The 18,166-nt window shown below is 42.0% G+C and overlaps 1 protein-coding gene across 2 annotated transcripts; it reads right to left on the bottom strand.

Annotated features, from left to right (window-relative positions):
• Positions 1–40: 40 nt before the first annotated feature.
• LRRIQ4 (leucine rich repeats and IQ motif containing 4) lies at positions 41–11,656 on the bottom strand. 2 transcript variants are annotated; one of them, XM_028503079.2, is made up of 5 exons: positions 10,541–11,656; positions 6,895–7,068; positions 5,471–5,609; positions 4,263–4,459; positions 41–671 (listed from the first exon to the last, which is right to left on the bottom strand). In XM_028503079.2, the coding sequence occupies exons 1-5, from the start codon at positions 11,561–11,563 to the stop codon at positions 519–521; spliced, it is 1,686 nt and encodes a 561-aa protein (XP_028358880.1). In that variant the 5' UTR covers positions 11,564–11,656; the 3' UTR covers positions 41–518. The 2 variants fall into 2 exon arrangements, with proteins under 2 accessions (XP_028358880.1, XP_035873558.1); XM_036017665.1 differs by lacking the exon at positions 6,895–7,068.
• Between the last annotated feature and the right edge of the window lie 6,510 nt (positions 11,657–18,166).

The raw sequence follows: 18,166 nt of genomic DNA, 5'->3' as shown, positions 1-18,166 counted from the left end.
TGCACTGACCTACACGCACACGTACGTGAGTGTGTGTATAACTGGAGGAATCTGAGTAGGTTCTCTTGTCGGCACCATGCAGACTTTCTGATCTTATTCCTGTGTTATAGTTATGCAAGATGTCAGCACTGAGGCAGGGTAAAGGGCCCATGGGCCTCTCTGCACGTTTCTTTGGAATTTCCCATGAATATATAATTATTTCAAAATTAAAAGTTTTTAAAAGTAGACGGGGTACTTAACAAACCTCCACACGTCTGTCAGATGCACCTGCAGTTATCTGTTTATGGCCAATCTGGTTTTATTTGGATGTCCCACTTTTACTGCTCCCTGATATTATCAGGAAGCAATTCCCAGGCTTCACATCATTTTATCACAAATATTTCAGTAAAAGTAAGTTTGTTTTTTTTACACATGGCCATAATTCTGTGAATAATTTTAGTGTGCTAGGCATCTACTTCCTAAATATTTTTGCCTCCTTTATCCATCAGGGTTCATTACCTCGTCATTAATACACAAAATTATTTCTTCTTTTCCTTTACAGGTTTTCCTTTTCCGCCCTTCTTTCCTTTCTTATCTTTTGGAGAATTCTTTCCTTTCTTTCGTAATTTTACCAGTTCTTCAAATCCCCCCAATCCTTTCCGTACCATCATTCCACGCCACCATGCCTGAATCTGAAAACAAGGTAAACCCAAACAGCATCAGTGGGTATCACTACGAACTGGGGAAGGTTACATCCCTTTGTTCTGACATGTGGTCTTAAACATGTGGAAAATGGAATGTGATTTAGAACTCTAAACCTTATTTTCTCTCTTTCTCCATTGACCAGTCATCCATGAATTAAAAAAAAAGTTCTTAGTGTTTTTATGCACTAAGCACTGTTCTAAACCTTGGGCAAACAGCAGTAAAATACCGATGTCACCGACTTTGTGGAGCTCACATTCCAGGGAGGGGGAGAGACAATAAACTACAAATACACGAATGTGTTAAATGCCCTGGAGACGACAGTGCAAGGAAGGGGAATCAGGGGTGCCCCACCCTGCCTTCATCTTGTGACTGGACTTCCTGTGCCCCTGCCCATTACAGCCAGCCCTCCCCTACCCCTCACTATATCCTATTCCCTCCCACCTACTCAGGAACATCCCTCCTCTAGTAGTAAGACTCTTTGAGCGTCTAGCACCCAGAACTACAAGAAAATTCATTTCTGTTGTTTAAGCCACTCAGTCTATAGTCTGTTGTTGTGATGGCCTGAGCTAACTAAGGCAGTCATTTTTCCAATGAGGCCTACCTTGACTATCCATTTAAATTAAAATCCTACCCCCTGGCTGGTATGGCTCAGTGGATTGGGTGCTGGCCTGTGAACCAAGATGTTGCTAGTTCAATTCTCAGTCAGGGCACATGCAGGGCACATGTTGTAGGCCAGGTCCCCAGTTGGGGGCCCGCGAGAGTCAACTGATCAATGTTTCTCTCACACTTCCATGTTTCTCTGCCTCTTTCTCCCTCTCTAAAAATAAATAAAATCTTAAAAAAATAAATCAAAATCCCACAGCGCATACCCACACAACATCTGGCAATCTCAGCTCCCCTCAGCTTGAACTTTTTTCCAATACCACTTTGCACTTTCTGATTCAGTATATAATTTAATGTTTTATATTTCATGTTTTAATTCCCATGACACTAGGCTTCAAGCAATATGAGGACAGCAATATTTGTGTTTGTTCCATGATATATTTCCAGTGCCTGGCACATACAGGAAGCTCAATAAATATTTGCTGAATGAATGAATGAGTGAATGAGTACAGTGGGGATATGCTATTTTATATAAGGTGGATTAAGGACAGGTGTGAAGATATTTGAGCAGAGACTCAACTAAATGAGGGCAGAGTATAGTCCGAATCAGGGGGAAGTGTCTCCGGGCAGGAGGATCCTGAGGTGAGACCCTGAGGCAGGAGCATGCTTGGATGTTGGAAACCATCAAGGACCCTGTTTGTGACTCAGGTAAAGTAAAAATGGGACAGATGAGATGGGGAGTGAAAGCAGCAGATCAGTTAGGGTGGTGATTGTTCAAGGGAACAGTATTGCCCTCTAGAGGCGTTCCGAAAATTTACAGGGCTTTTCATGTGAAGGTTTAGTAGTCTTCGATTGTGTGGCATGCACCCTGGTCCACCAACACTTCCGAAGGGTGTGCATGCGGGCTCGCATCGTTTGGAAGCAATCCGTTCCCAAACGTCACCTTCCATATGTGCCCTTTCCTAAAAGGTACCTGCCCTGGAACACAACCGCTGATTCTCTGCTCCCACCCCCTGTTCACAGCGGTGCCTCTGGCACACCTCTCATCCACCCACATCTGACTAGGGGGTGTGGCCCTGGACTCCCAAAAGAGGGACAATTCAAAATACTATTATTGATGTTGGCCCTAAGAACAGGGTAACCAATCGCTTTGCCTTCCAACTCTTTGCCTTCAAGAAAATTGAAGGTAGACCCATTGATCTGTCTGCTAAGAGCCTGTTATCTGATTTTGGGGAGTATAAATCTGGGAAAAGTCCAGGATATGTGTAATGCATTGTCATTTAAAACAAAATGTAGGCAAAAAACACTTCTTCCATGCTTGTCAACTTATTTATGTGAGCAAACTTCCTTAGCACTTCATCTGTAAAATGGAAAACAGGCGTAGAACTGACACCAAGCCCTGTCTCACTCTAGCAGTAAGTAATCCTGAGGTATCCCTGCGTGAGCATGCATAAACTATGTGAGAAGTTTCTCTCATTTGTATCTGTACTTCAAAAAAATCCTATAGGTCAAATACTTGAACATCAAAATATGTAAGAGATGTTATATTGTTTTGGTCAATTTTATACTACTATTAATTATAATATGACTAATAAAATGTAATAATCCAGAATACTAAAAACACTATGGTCACACAAAAAATTTAATTTTAAATTTTAATTTACATAAAATATTTTTTTTTGCCTAGAAGTTTGAAAGGTGATATACAAATGACTTAAAATAATATGACTAATAAAATGTTTATTTTATTTTAAGCTAAACCCTAAGACAAACACACACACACACAACATTAAGATCAATTCTGAGGGGGAAATGGAATGAAAATACATGTTCAAGATGAAAAAAATATGGCAAGCTTTCTGCCTGTAAACTAAGAGCTTGCTCAAGTACTTTGTGAATTGATGTTGACTGACATAGCAAATCAAAATGACATTTATATTCCATTGGATACACTTAAAATATTGATTTAAGAGCTCCATTTAAAAATATCAATATTTAAAACTCACTGGAAAGTATATCTTTTGCAATAATTTAAACCCAGTGGCAAAAAAATTTAAATACAAATTTTAAAATGTACAAGAAGGTATATGGTTTTTCAAAAATGTTTTTAGGGTAAAAGGTGTTATTTTTATTCTTCCAGTGTAGTCATTCCTGTATGTGTGTGTGTGTGTGTATTTAAAATAAATATTTTCATAATTTTTAAAATATAAATGACTTTTCTTTTTCCTTTATGTTGTAGCTCAGGCATTACTTTGATTTATTAAAATCGTGTGTTTTTGGTAAGTTATATTACCTGAGTTTAATTTCAGGGAAAACGGAACATGTCAAGTTCAGCAGAGGAAGGCTGACCCGCCTGTGTGGTGGCAGCGTCAGTCTGCTGCGGAGTGGACGGTGTGCTTTAAGGGAGCAGGGGTGGAAGCGGGGACGTGAGAAGAAAAGGGCTTGGATCAGTTGAACGGGGAATCCTGAATGTTGACTGAAGCGGACACAGTCCTGGTCCGTCTGAGGTACCCTATGTCTCCAGAGCTTGGTGGGCAAGAAGGAGAGAGACAGGGCTCTTAGCTCTTTGATCCTAGTTAGTGGCAGAGCTGGCCTCTGGTCTCAAGACCTCTGCTCCAGGATGCTTTCATTTCTGATTTTTCAGACGTATCTGACTGACTTTGTTAATACCAGCTGTTCACTCCAGTGAACTGCCTAAGGATTTTAGGTCATTTTCGGGTTTGGAATTTCCGTTCTTTTGCCAGATTGTTGGTTTCTTATCTGACAAGGACATAAGGAACATAAAAGACAAAAAGGCTAGGATGATGCTCAAAATCCCCTTGCTTAGCCCTGGGTAAGGAAATGAGTCTCTACCCTTGAGGACAAGATACAGATGTGCCAAGAGAAGCCTCATTAGATAATCTATAATACATGTAACACGGACCCCTCTCCAAAGCAACTATGAATACATTATCTGGAAGTTTTGCTGGTTTTACCTTTGTTGCTAATACTTTCATATTTCTTTTCTCCTTAAGGTATGTGAATATAGCCTCTTTGCCTTCAGTGCACACTCCTATTGGGGGTTCTTCCATGGGATTGCCCGTCAGTGTCAAAGCCTTTAGATTCACCAGACTGTCTAAATCTTCTGGAAGTTGGGTGAGCAAGTTGTCCTCCAGTAGCAATTCCTTCAAAGCTGAAACAATTTGTTTAAATGATGGATTTGTCTTAAAAGAGGAGGCAAGATTAAAACGTGAATTCTCTAGTTTAGTCACTTAGAAATGGTTGTTTCCTATTGCGCCATGTCTCAAGAGACATCAGGTCCCATGAGGCAAACCCAAGTTCTCTTCTTTAAAACAAGTCCAAATTGTTGGAGCCAGTGTAATCAAGAGTGAGAGACAGGAACATAGGAAACACTGAAATATTCTGAGAACATTCCATTCCTCCAGGGACAAAGGACAGGATAAAAGTGTGTGGTCAGGAGCATTACTAAGGAGTACTGCATACCCACCCCTAGCCCCTAATCTTTCAATATCTTGTGGGTAGGTAAGAGCTTCCACTCATATTTCTTCACCCTTCTTTCATTAAAGAAGAATAGTCATAGTTTGGAACACATCTATAAACTTGAAGATTCAGCACACTGCGGAGAAATTTTTTAAAAAAATCTGGCCCCACTAGGAGCTCAGCAAAAGCTTATTAAATAAATGAATGGATTAATGGATATACAAATCACGGGTTAGCCCAGTGGAAAATGTTTGAGTGTTCACATGTGAATCATATATGACTTTTCATGTCAGTCATGTAGCTCCAAAAGCTCCCACCCCTTGCTGACATCACCACTCTGATTCAATACTTTTCCGTTTCTTCAAGTGACAGAGTGACCTAATGTGAATTTACTGTAGCACCACAACTCCCAATTCTGGCATGGGGCACATGCTCAGTAAATTATTTTCAGTGGTATAATGACTACATGGGTGAATGCTAATTTTCTCAGTAGTTGCCATTTACTTTTATTTTCAATTCCCAGTAAATAATCTGCCTTTGTGAGGCTCTTAGCTATATTAGTCAGGCACCTGACCTTCCCCACATCACAGGTGAGCCCTGCAAGAATGTCCAACCTCTCTAAACACTAAAGCAAAGAAGCCTTCACTATGGAAAATGCTGGCCTCAAACTCTGCTAGGCTGTGGACCTACTAAGCTGCTTTACCTTGTGCTTGGCAGATGGAATATGGAAGTTGCTTAAGCAGATTGTGGCGGCAATCAAGAATTTCCAGGTTAGGCATTGACCCCAAGGCTACTGGCAAGTCCTCCAGATAGTTGTTCTCCATATACAGCTCTTTGAGATTCTGAAACAATATGACAGTATATACCATCATATATATGATGTCATATATATATGCTGAAAAATGACATCATAACTAGAATCACCTCTGAGTTCCCAAGTTCTTTTAATGAGGGTTATTATGTGTTACAATAAAGGGAAAAAATACATGTAAAGGACCACCATCAAAAAATGAAGTTATTTTTGAGTTAAGCCATTAGATGTGGTTCCCATTTATGTAAGGGAAAGAGAACATGGGAATCCAGTGTTTATTTGTTTCACAAGAACTTAATGGAAAAATAATTTGGATTATTTAACTACATACATCATTTGATTCCCTTCAATAGCTAATTATCTCAGATGATAATTAGCCTCAGAAGTGTAATTTGCTCAACTATCAATCCAACATTGCCCAAGTGGAAGTAGCCAAATGTACAGATAATAAGTTAATGGCTTTCAAATTTACTGGGCAAAAATTTGTTTATATTTCACCCTAAGATTTTGCAGAGTGTGGCATGACATATACGAGGAGCAAGTTGATGAATGGAGTTCTGTGAACACAGAGCAGAGGAATGGAGAATTAGGAATAGGAACCCTGTGTCACAGGTGGGAAGTATCTGTGTCATACATACGATTGCACAGTTTAATGACCAGGATAATGTGCAGCCCACACTTACTGTATCAGTATTAAGAGTGTAGTACCAGGAGCATGAAAAAAAATAACAATTCTTTAAAGCATGCATATAGATAAAGACAAACTGGTATGGCTACTTCAAATGAAGTTATCTTGTTGCTTTGCTAGGATTTGACACTGTGCAGTGGACCCATCTTCCTCGAATCTGGTGCAACAGTGAAACAGACCATGATTGCCCTTCTACCATGTAGAGTGGGAGGTGTTATTGCCCCATCCAAAATGCAGGCTCCCAGTCATGTCATCTGTATGATAATTTAACTTCAAAATAATACAACTTTCAGGGGCAACTTATAAAAAAGTGGAAAGTAAATGAAAAGAAGTGTCATTCAATTTATGCAAATAAAACATTACAAACCACACAGTGGAAAGAAATATGGCATAACATACCCAAGAGCAATCACAACAAAATGTTCTTAGGGTATAAATCTGGGGGTTACCATTCGGGAAGACAATGGAAGCTTCAAGTATGATAACGACTGCCTGTTTGGAGCTGGAAATCTACTATGGTTGATTCCAGACACAGCCGGTGGGGACACTACCATATTTTCTCAATATCAGCCAACTTAAGGAATCAGTAGGCATGTAGTTCTTTAACTGCTACTTTGAAGATGCTTACCTGTAGTTTCCCAATGTGATCTGGCACATAGGTGAGCTTGGTTCCCTGATCTTGCCCAATGTATAATTTCTCTAAAGACTCTAAAGAAAAGACTTCTTCTGGAAATGAAAGGAACTGATTCCCAGTTAACCCAAGCGTCTTCAATTTTGAAAGTGAGCCGAAGCCTGCAGGTAACTACAAGTATTCAGAAAAGATAAGTTTCAGGTCAAGATTACTTTTTTACAGTAAGAAAATAAGTTGGGCTTTTAGTTTTGAGGAGGATTTTTTAAACAAAAAATAGAGCAATTTAGCAATTCCTACATATGACCAGTTTGCACATATGTCTGCATAGATAGTATTTATACTTGTAGATCTGAAGTCTGGAGTTCCACTTTTTCCCTGAGCTTCTCTGCTCTTCACTTTTGTGCACTGCTTTAAATTGGGGCAATTTTTAGCTTTTATTGCAAATTTTTGAACAGTAGTGTAGCAAATGTTTGATATTATTGAAAAAAAGGACTAAAATTATTAGTGTAATGCAATTATAGTAGTCATAATTAAGTTATTAGAACTGACAAATTTAGTGACATGATCTCTCACACTAAAAGGCTTTAACTCAGCATTTTTTACAAGTTCTATGATCTTTTATCAGGAAATAGAGTGTCTGAACAGTGCTGCCAGCACAGGTTGTGCACTGCACAAGTCCAAGGGTGCAGAATGGCATGGTGGCATTCAACAGCCCTGTAGCTGCAAATGCACTTATGTGTTTTTTACGTTCAGTATGATTATGTATTAGTTTCAGGTATACAGCCTAGTGGAAGTCATATACTTTCCAGAGTAGTTCCGCCAATACTTCAAGTAACCACCTGTCACTGCATATAGTTACTACAATATTATTGAATATATTTGCTAGTCTGTACTTTACATCCTCATGACTATTCTATAACTACCAATTTGTACTTCTTAATCCCTTTACCCTTTTAATACCGTCTCCTAACCCTGCTCCCCTCTGGTAATCACCGGTCTGATCTCTGTATCTATGGGTCTATTTTAATTTTGTTTGTTTGTATATTTTGCCCTTTAGATTCCACATATAAATGAAATAATATGGTATTTGTCTTTCTCTGTAGGACTTACTTCACTTAGCATGATACCTTGTAGGTCCATCCATGCTGTCACACACAGAAAGATTTCATTCTTTTTTTTTATTTATGGCTGCAAGTTAGCAACTTGGAAACTTCAGTAGAACTCTCAGATGCAAACAATGAAGACTATATAATAGTCTTGTCCTTTCGCTTCCCTCCAGGGAATACCAAGGCTTGCGTGCCCTGCCTGGGTTTTAGGTAGGCATCTCCCAGACTCCCAGACTTTCAGGGAAAGCCCTCTATTCTACCTTCTAATGTGGTGGCTGAATATATTTCATAGCTAACCATACAGCCCACAGTGAAACGCCATCTCCTGGAATGAAAAGCTCATTACCTGGGATGAAAACCTCTAATCATCAGGTTTTCTTCTTTTTTCAAGCCCAAATCAGTGTCACTATTATGTCCAACTATAGGTCTTTCTGGCCCTCTGGAACCACATGGAAAATTATCATTTTAAAAATGTGTGACACTCTCATCTATTGGTTATGTTAGAAATGCTGATTTTCTTGTGGGAAAAAAAGCCTAGCTGTACAAGGTCTGTCTGGTGTAAGTCCAGTTATTGTTAATAGAATGGTTTGAACCACATCAATGTAACCTGGCAGCCAAGGAAAGTGGACTGGAATGCACATGTGTGAACAAGGACTTCACTGTACTAGTCAGTGGGGGCTGTAGAGCCATCGAGTGAACATGTTTACTGTGTGGCCGTCACATTCAAAATGACTGAGTGAGTAGAGCATCAAAGTTTGCATTAAGCTTGACTATTCCCCTGTGGAAACTATTCAGGTGATTTAGAAGGCTGCAGCTATGGGCAACTGGTGATTGACAGCTTCATCACGACAACATTATGCATCATGTCTCTTACGGAGTTTTTTTGTGAAATATCAAATTACCCAGGTGACTCAGCCCTCCTACAGCCCAGATTTGGTGCCTTGTGACTTTTGACTTTTCCCAAAACTAAAGTCACCTTTGAAAGGGAAGAGATTTCAGAGCATCTATGAGATTCAAGAAAATATGATGCGGCAGCTGATGGCAATTAGGAGAACTGTGGTCCCAAGGTGCCTACTTTAAAAGGGACTGGGGTGTTACTGTTCTATGTACAACGTTTCTCATATCTTGTATCTTCTTCGATAAATGTCTCTATTTTTCATATTACATGGATGGATACTTTCTGGATAGACCTAGTATATCTCCATGTAACAGTGGGGAATTGTAACTTACCCCACCATTCTTCTGACGTTGTTTTTGTAACTGCTGACTCTGACTAATGTGTAGCTTGTAGATAAACAGCATATTTGTAAAAGAATCCTAGGAACTAAGCTCAAAAGATAAAGACTCCTACCTCCAGGCACTCCAGCTCCAGATTTGCTGACCTCCAATGTAAAACCAGGATGACGCACACCAGACCATTGCTTGACCTGCTTCTAGGTCCTTATCAGGATGGACTGTGCTGTTCTGCACGTACAGAACCTTTCAAGCCCCTCCCTTGATCTCTTTATGCTGCTTTCTCTCTCTCCTTATAAAAACCTCCACCTGCACTGAGATGTTAAGATGGGCTTTGAGACAAGAGTTCCACATCCTCTCAGATTGCAGGCATCGGAACAAACCTCTTTCCTTCTCACCAGCACGTCTCACGGGTTTGGCTTTCGTTGTGGCAGGCAGCCGGACCTGTGTTTGGTCACCTGTGTTTGGTCACCTGTGTATGCGTATTTCCGTGTGATTAAAGATTAATAAGCGGCATCACAGGATTCTGCAATTTGGTGTTTTACTTTTTAATCAACACTACAATTTCGAGATTTATCCACACTGGCAACTGTAGCTCCAGCTTACTTAAATTATTGTGTAGGGTTGCATTTTATGAATACGTATACCATGGTGTCCTTGTTCATTCCTCTACTGACATTTAGATGGTCTCCCCTTGCTGCATGGTTATCAACAAGGCTGATGAACATTTCTGAACATGACACCCTGCTTCATCCCTTCCGGGAGCAAATTTCCCCAGGGGTAAAGCTGTGCTTGCAGTTTCCCAGTAATGGACCATTCAGGTCTAAGGTTGTACAAGCCAGAAATCCTGCTAGTAGGGTTTTAAAGGAAATCCTTTTAGGAGGTGGTCTTTGTTAAGGATTTAGACCCTGGAGCCCAGAAGCTCTGGGTGGGAATCCTGTCTTTATCGTTGGAGGTATGAGGCCTCGACAAATTACTTAAGCTCCTCGTGCCTCACTTTCCTCACAAACCATTGAGGATAATATTACCCTGTCAAAAATCCTTGTGAGGATTAAAGGAGATAATCCACATAAAATACTTTGCCCAGTGACTGCCATACATATTATAAGCATTAGCTACTATTTATAATTAATATTGTTCTTTGGGGAGAGTAGTGTAAATGATCACCTTGCCGGACATATTTGGTAACGCCAGGTTTTTGGGCACAAAGTCAGTTGGAATTTGTGTAGACACAGAATGACGCCGACTGAGGGCAGGGAGGGCCCTTAAGGCGAGTGTGGTGACACCAGGAAGGGAATCAGTACCTGCCGTATTTTATTATCATCCAGCGCCAGGACCTCCAGGTTCTTCATTACACACAAGTGCGACGGGCAGCTTTCCAGATGGTTCTGACTCAGGTCCAGGAAGCGCAGGTTGACCAGCCGCCAGAAGGAGCGCCGCAGCGCCCGCAGGCCGGTGTTGCTCAGGTAGAGCAGGTGCAGCGAGGTCCACCTGCAGACGAGGCGCGGCACCTTCTCCAGGGGGTTCCCGCTCAGCCCCAGCTCGGTCATCTCCGAGAGCTCCTCCAGGGTGCGCGGGATGGAGTGCAGCCGGTTGTGGGTCAAGTCCAGCACCGACAGTTTGCTGCACTGGCACAGGGACTCGGGCAGAAAGTGCAGGTCGTTCCTAGCCGCGTAGAGCTTCCACAGCCTGGTCAGGTTCCCGATCTCTCCTGGGATGGCCGTTAGTTTGTTGTCATCCAGGTCAATGATCTCCAGGTTGCAGAGGACGCAGAGCTCCGGCGGGAAAGCTTCCAGCTCGTTTTGCTTCAGGTAGATCTCCCTCAGTTTGGTCTGGTTCACGATTTCCTTGGGCAGCGATGTCAGGTTGTTTCCGGACAGTCCGAGCAGCTCGAGGTGGTGAAGGTGTTTACAGATCTGGACGGGGACCTCCCGCAGTTGGGTGCGGTAGAGGCGGAGCTGGCGCAGCCTGCGGAGGTTGCAGAGGACCAGCAGGGAGGAGGGGAGGAGGGGGTTATCGCTCAGGTCCAGGCCCTCCAGGTTCCCCAGGCCGGTCAGCTGGGGACACAGCTTGCTCAGCTTGTTCTTGTTCAGGTAGAGGATTTTGACATTCTTTAGATACTGAATATCCGCAGGGATTTCTTCAATCTGGTTATTTTCCAGATGCACTTCTTCCAAGTCTTTTAATTCTAAAATCTCCGATGGAATGGTAGCCAGGTTCTGATTAGAAGCATCCACGAAAAATGTTCTATCAGAGATTTGCTGTGGGTCATATTTTTGATGTATCGTAGAGTACTGTTCCACTAATTTCATAATGTTATTTGACATTATCTGGATGAAAAATTCAAATATTCAAAATCTGAAATAGTATGAAAAGAAAAAATCAGAGTTTACCTGCCACCAGATTTGGTATCCTTAAGAGAGACACAATTAAAATTTAGTTGATTAAATTCAGTGCTTGACATTATGACACAACATAAAATGTAGGTTTTTGTGTTCTGTGTTAGGAGAAGAATTAAAGTGTAGACTTCTTTTTCTCCTAACGGGTGGCTAATGTGAAAAAGAAAAAAGAGCATCTAATTTCAGTTTTTAAAAATGTCTATCTTAGCCCTGGCTGGCGTAGCTCAGTGGATTGAGTGTGGGCTGGGAACCAAAGTGTCCCAGGTTCGATTCCCAGTCAGGCCACATGCCTGGGTTGCAGGCCATAACTCCCAGCAACCGCACATTGACATTTCTCTCTCTCTCTCTCTCTATCTCCCTCCCTTCCCTCTCTAAAAATAAATAAATAAAATCTTTAAAAAAATGTCTATCTTGGTTCTCTTTCCAGGTAGGAAGTATAAATTTGCAAAAGACACTGAAAAAACACTAGGAAAAATTAATATTTTAATATACAGTACTTTTTTTTTTCTTAAAACCACCAGAGAGTTGTAGGAGCAAAGAAGGTCAAAAGAATTAAATCTGCGAGATGGACTGGTCCTTCCTAAATAAGTAGAGACCAGTGGGCACTGTCATGCCTGGAGGCATTTTCAAGTTTGGAGACTGGCAGGCAGAGAAGCAAGCCCTCCATAGACGTAGGCAAAGGACCTTGAGGGACAAGGAGAAGCCAGCCAAACTTTTAACGGCCATGGTGGATTAGAACCTGGGGGAGCCTCAAGTGCAGAGTCAGTCCTTCCTACCAGCCAGCTCTCCCCGTTAGACTGGGGCAATTCCGTGGCTTTAGCGGAGGTTGCAGGCTGGACTAAGGAGCAGAGAGAGACCCTGTCCTCTCACGGCCTTACCTCCCTAAGCCTGACTGGAGGGAGGGGCCTAAATCCTTAAGCAATACACTTGAAATTGCAGTGAATTGAAATGAACTAAATCTGCAACTTAGAAAGAAATGAAGTGGAGAGATAAATTATGTCCATGGATTAAAACACTCAATAATGTTGAGATGCCAGTACTCTCCAAACTGCTCCGTTGTTTCAATACGATGCCAATAGAAATCTCTGCGAGCTTTTTTCTTTTTTGGTAGAAGTTAACAAGCTGACTCTAAAATGCAAAAGATAACCTTAAATAATAAGAACTAAATTAGCAGACTTACACTACTAGATTTATAAGTCCTATAAATCCAGGATGTTAATACTGTATTATGGAAGACTATGTCCTTGATCACACACACACACACACACACACACAAAGCCTAAGGGAGAAGACACGGGTGGTGGCCAGGTTAATTGGAGTAGCAACTTTGACTCATCTCATAGGTGGGGGCGGGGGGCAGGTGGGTGGGGGAGGGTGGGGTGGGGGGTTTTCCTGTTGGAGTACGGGGCCTCTCCTCTAGCACAGAGGTCCAATCCCTAGATGGAGGGGGTGTGTTTCCAGCCCCACACTTAATATCACTGCAGCATGCAATGTAAGAGTATGTGGTTCAGATCCTTGTTACTGTATACCTGATCTCAAAAGGAGCTCTGGGGTGGTGTTTCTCTTTGTTGTTTAAATAAAGAAAAAGATTTACCATTGATTAAATATACTAAAAATAGCTGTCTGCGGCCTTTTTATCATTTGGTCGTCAGACAGATTAATACTGTTCAGCCCTGTAAGATAACATCTCCAGGTTCCTCAATACAAACTACTGAAATGCTGAAGGCTCCTAGGTAGTCCACAGTATTTAGACTTAGGTGAAAACATAAATGAAAATAAAGAACACACGGTGTAACACAAAGGAACTCAATTTCATTTACATGACCCATTCTCTTTTCTGTCCGTATACTCCCTTCCTTAGTCGTGAAGCCCTTAGGACACTGGATTCTGGGCAGCATCAAACTGTCTTAAGAACACGCCTCAGTCAGGTCTGTTGACCACAGAAACAGAGTTTCAGTCAAGCTACAGGTAACATCTTGACTTCAGCTGTGTGGCAGATGCACCTTGAAGGCAGGATGACTCTAGGGACCACAGCCTCAGGAAGCCAGACAGAACGCTGCCGTGGCTGACATCGGCACCAGGGGCACCGATCCCGTCTACTCCCTAAGCTGCCCCAGCCGGTCAGTAGCGCCTACAACCTCAGCTCTGGTAACCACCGTGGTTAATGAATGATTCCCCCCCCCCCCCCCCCCGCCCGTGTAATCCATCCCCCGCAAGCCACCAGGGAGCTAGGTCTTTGAACATTAGCTTACATGTGACTCCAGACTTGGCACCATTTCCTCAAATAACAAACCCATACTTTCCTGGCTGCAAATTTCTGTTTGTGTTTTACTGGGCTTTGATGTGAGCAGGCAAATGGACCCCTTTAGTCCAGTAACACCAGGACACTCATGTGCTCCAGGCTTTACTTAAATTAACTTATTTAATACTCACCAGCACCTAAGGAGGAGGCACCACTATGATTCCTGTTTTAGAGATAAAGTCAGTAAAAGAACTCTTCTCAGAACATAGTAGGAAGTGGGAGCAGAAGCAGAGAATTTTGCTTAACCTCACACAGGTTTTTAGCATCATCTGCTCACAAGAAGCCTGGTTTTTATTAGAATAATTCTTCTTGGGTGTGAAGTTTGAGGCTTGGTTTTTCTTTCTCAGCCTTACAGCAGTTATCTGGGGGGAATTCGCAGGGACTAGCTATCCTAATTAGGGTTAACACAACATGTCTGGGCTTCCAGACACATAAAATAACTTATTTCTCCTAACATTCATCTTGTTCCATGATGAAACCTGACTAGAATGTCAGAATGTATGTATATTTATATTATCTCACCTTAATCAGATATATCCCTTTGTGTCTAGAACCAGTTTGGTGGCCCTCTGACAGCTATATATATATATATATATAGTATATCATCAGTGGACATAATAAAAGGAGTCTGTAGGGAACACTTTGTGATGTATATGATTGTCTAATCACTATCCTGTACACCTGAAACTAATACAAAATATTACTGGAAATAAATAAGTGAATAAGAGGTTGTAAATCCAGGGTTTGCAATGGCTTTGTCAACAATTCAGCCACAGTAAATAAGAATGGGGAAGATTGATTCTTTAATGGCTATTTTTTCCCTAGAAATTGCTACCTGAAAGTGGCCAAATGAACTCACTACAGTCCAATATCACTGTGGTGTTTCTAAGTGGAATAACTTGTTATATCATCATTTTAAGGATCAGGGTTTGGACAATTTAATAATTAGCCCTTTAAAAATATGCCTATGGATTTTTTAGAGGGAGGAATGGAGAGACAGAAACACTAATTGGATGCCTCCTATACACACCCCAATGGGAGAATCAAACCCACAATCTAGGCATGTACCCTGACTGGGAATTGAACCCCTAAACTTTTGGTGTGTAGGACAATGCTCTAACCAACTGGGCCACACAAGCTAGGGCTAACAAACCCCTCTTTATGTAACTTTAATGCCCAAGAAAACCATGAAAGAAAATGATCAGCCCTCTCAACTTTACATCAAGCATTGATACTTTTGTTTCCAGTCTAATTACACACAACTGGATAGACAAAATTAGGCAAAATTGGGGTCCTGCGGTTAATATGGTGTGTGACTCTCTCTGATTATATGTTTAGTTAAAATTATTTCAATAATTTGCTTAAAACTTCACCTGGGAGCTCTTTTTCCTCTAATATAGACAAGCTAAAAGTAGCTTTAACTGGTCTATGACTGGAAAGTCATGTAAAGGTAATACTACCCTTTGCTTTAATAAAAATGTCTTGGAAACAATAAAGTCCCTTGAAAAAATGTTGTTTCCTTTCAATTAATACCAAGCTGAAGTTCTGCGTAAACTTCAGACATCAGTGGAAAATGCTGTATAAACAAGCAACTTGAAGGTGTACTTCCACCCTCACTGTGGCCAAATTATTGATCTGAAATAGCTTCTCAGGGCTTGTTTCCCTTCAATAGACTCAATAGTTGCATCTTATCTGTTTTAAAAAATGCTTCACCCTCAATTCCTTACCCCTACCATCAAACTATAGACCTAGTGACTCATTGACAAAGCCTTTTTTCCCCTTTGTTCTCCTGTTTTTAGAATTTGGTTTTTCAAAATGTTACTTGTATAGTGAACAGGAGAATCTTGGGCACTATTTCACTATTAATCACTGACATACTTTCTCATATCAGCAGAAAATTAGAATGTAAACTTTTAATGAAACTCACTTTTTTATCCATAGGCCAAAATAATTTTTAAAATACAGAGCACTCATTTTTCCATCTGTGTATTCAGTACCTAAACATGCATGTATGAGCAACCCTAGAAGCCAGCACTTCAGATGCTTGCCAGAATACCAATCAGCACTTTATTCTGTGCCAGCACTTTCTAGCACCTCAGTTCAGCCACACCATAGTTGTGAACAATGGCTAATGGATGTTAAGTATTTCTGTAGATCCTTTGAGTTCTACCTCCATATTTTCAGGAAACAACTTACCTAGAAACTATGATCATAATTAAACACCATGCCATTGGCTTTCTAAATAGAGTTACAATTAAAGAAACAATAATTTGAAAAAATATTTCTGGATCTTCTACAAAACTATAGTCAAAGATATGTCTATTAAGTTGCTTATATAAAGATATACCTGGTAAACTTTCCTACTATAGGGTGCCAGAGAAACATAAATACTGCCTTTCATCGAAGCAAGGGGACTGTATACCTTCATGTTCTCTTTGGTTCTGACTTCTAGAAAGCTCGGATTTAAGTTAGACCTTTACTCTAGGTTCTTGACACAAAAAGCACCCAATGAATCCGCTTGTTTCCTTAAACTCAGCTCTGCAGCATCTCTCTCCCTGACCTTCCCTACCCTCCAGCGATTCTCCAGGCCAGGGTTTTCCCCCAACTACATCCCTCCTCCATCTGCAAGTTGTTGAGGGTAACACGAAGTGTTCTGATGGAAATGAGTTGTGTATGTGGTCAGTGTTTTTTGACCATCTGTTTAATATGCATTTTGACATCACGGGCTGTTTCTGTGTAAATACTGTTCCTGTTTGGCTATGGCAGCCAGGGAGAGGAGTGCTGTTTGTCTCGTTAAAGCAGCCCTTTTCTGTTTATTCTGGCCTAACCCTGTTTATTAGTCGCTCTCTAAAACAAAAGTCTGATTCCACACTTCTTGCTCCCTCGAAAGACTACCCCTCTCTCCCTCTGGAGCAGCAATGAATTAATCCTCAACTTCTCTTTACTTTCCCTTATTTTCTTAACTCAAAATACTTTAAGGGAGGCACAGGGAGGGGCAGATGCTGAACTGAACCTGCACTTCCACTTCAGAATTTCAAACCACATCTCAATTTTGCTAGTAGCACATAGGGTAAATGAGCACACAATTGTGTTTTCTATCATCATCACGTTGAACCTGAAGAAATGATATTTCAAGTGATGTTTAAAATCCGTGGATGACACAGGCCTTGCCCAGGATGACAAATTCTTGGCAGCTGAGTGCTGTCTAGGCTTGCCTAGTGGGCTAGCATGAGGGAGAGAGAATTCAGACATTTTTTTCCGCCTTTGAACTGTGCTCATAAACACCCTGGTTTCACTTGGAAGGTCTCTCTCTGGCTCCAGAGATCCTCTACAGGGCCCTGATCTTCCTTCTCTTGGGTCCATAGCAACCCTAAACAGAAGGCCTCTCCCTCCCTCCTTCCTCTTCTCCCTTGCTTGTCCAAGTACCAAAATCCTGACCTTGTTACCCTGTAACTATCTCTGGGTTTTGTCCCTTTCTCCTCATTCCCCCAAGTCCGGTTTTAGCTGAGGCCTTATTTTTTCTCCTGGGTTACTGCAGCTGCTTCAGACCTCATCACTCTTAAGACCTGTCAAATCCATTCTCCAACAGTTGTTCCAGATCTGGGGGCTCCCAGCACCCTGCCCTGTAGCAGTTGTTTGTGCACAGGGCTGCCTGTGGACCCGGCCCTGACTGTCCCCCCACTCTCTGTACTCATCTGGGCGGCCCCAAGCAGCTGCAGGTCCCCAGCACATCTCAAGCACGCACCAAGCAGTTCCGCCTCTGGCAGATTCACTCCACCAGTCAGGATCGACCCTCTCCAATAAGCCCTTCCTGATGCTCCCCGACCCTCTACAAGACTGATCTACATGTCCCTTTATGCTCCCTTAGCTCTGCGTCCTGCCTTGCCCGACCTGGCCTCCGCAGGTATGTGCACAATTTGGGGAGGGGACTGAGTCATAATCATCTTTGTAGTCCCGGCCCAGTCCAACAGTAGTGCCCCCTAAACCTGGAAAACCTCTCCCTGCAAAGTTGCTGGAAGCCCATCATCGGTGTGTCTTTAACCCCTGGGGGTAGAGAGGGTGATCTGGACAGAGACATGGTGACCGGGGAGCCTCCATAGCATGGGGAGTCACTGCCTGCCTAGTCAGGCCTCATGGCTCTAGTGCCCAGTGGCAGGGGATCCAGCCAGCGGGACCAGGCGCTCTGCTCATGGTCACATGGCCTGTCTGAGCACCGCACCACTCACACC

The sequence above is a fragment of the Phyllostomus discolor genome, chromosome 2 (assembly GCF_004126475.2).
Source record: "Phyllostomus discolor isolate MPI-MPIP mPhyDis1 chromosome 2, mPhyDis1.pri.v3, whole genome shotgun sequence".
Taxonomy (NCBI): Eukaryota; Metazoa; Chordata; class Mammalia; order Chiroptera; family Phyllostomidae; genus Phyllostomus; species Phyllostomus discolor.
The sequence above is the reverse complement of the archived record's forward strand: the minus strand, read 5'-3'. Positions and strand labels throughout refer to the sequence as shown.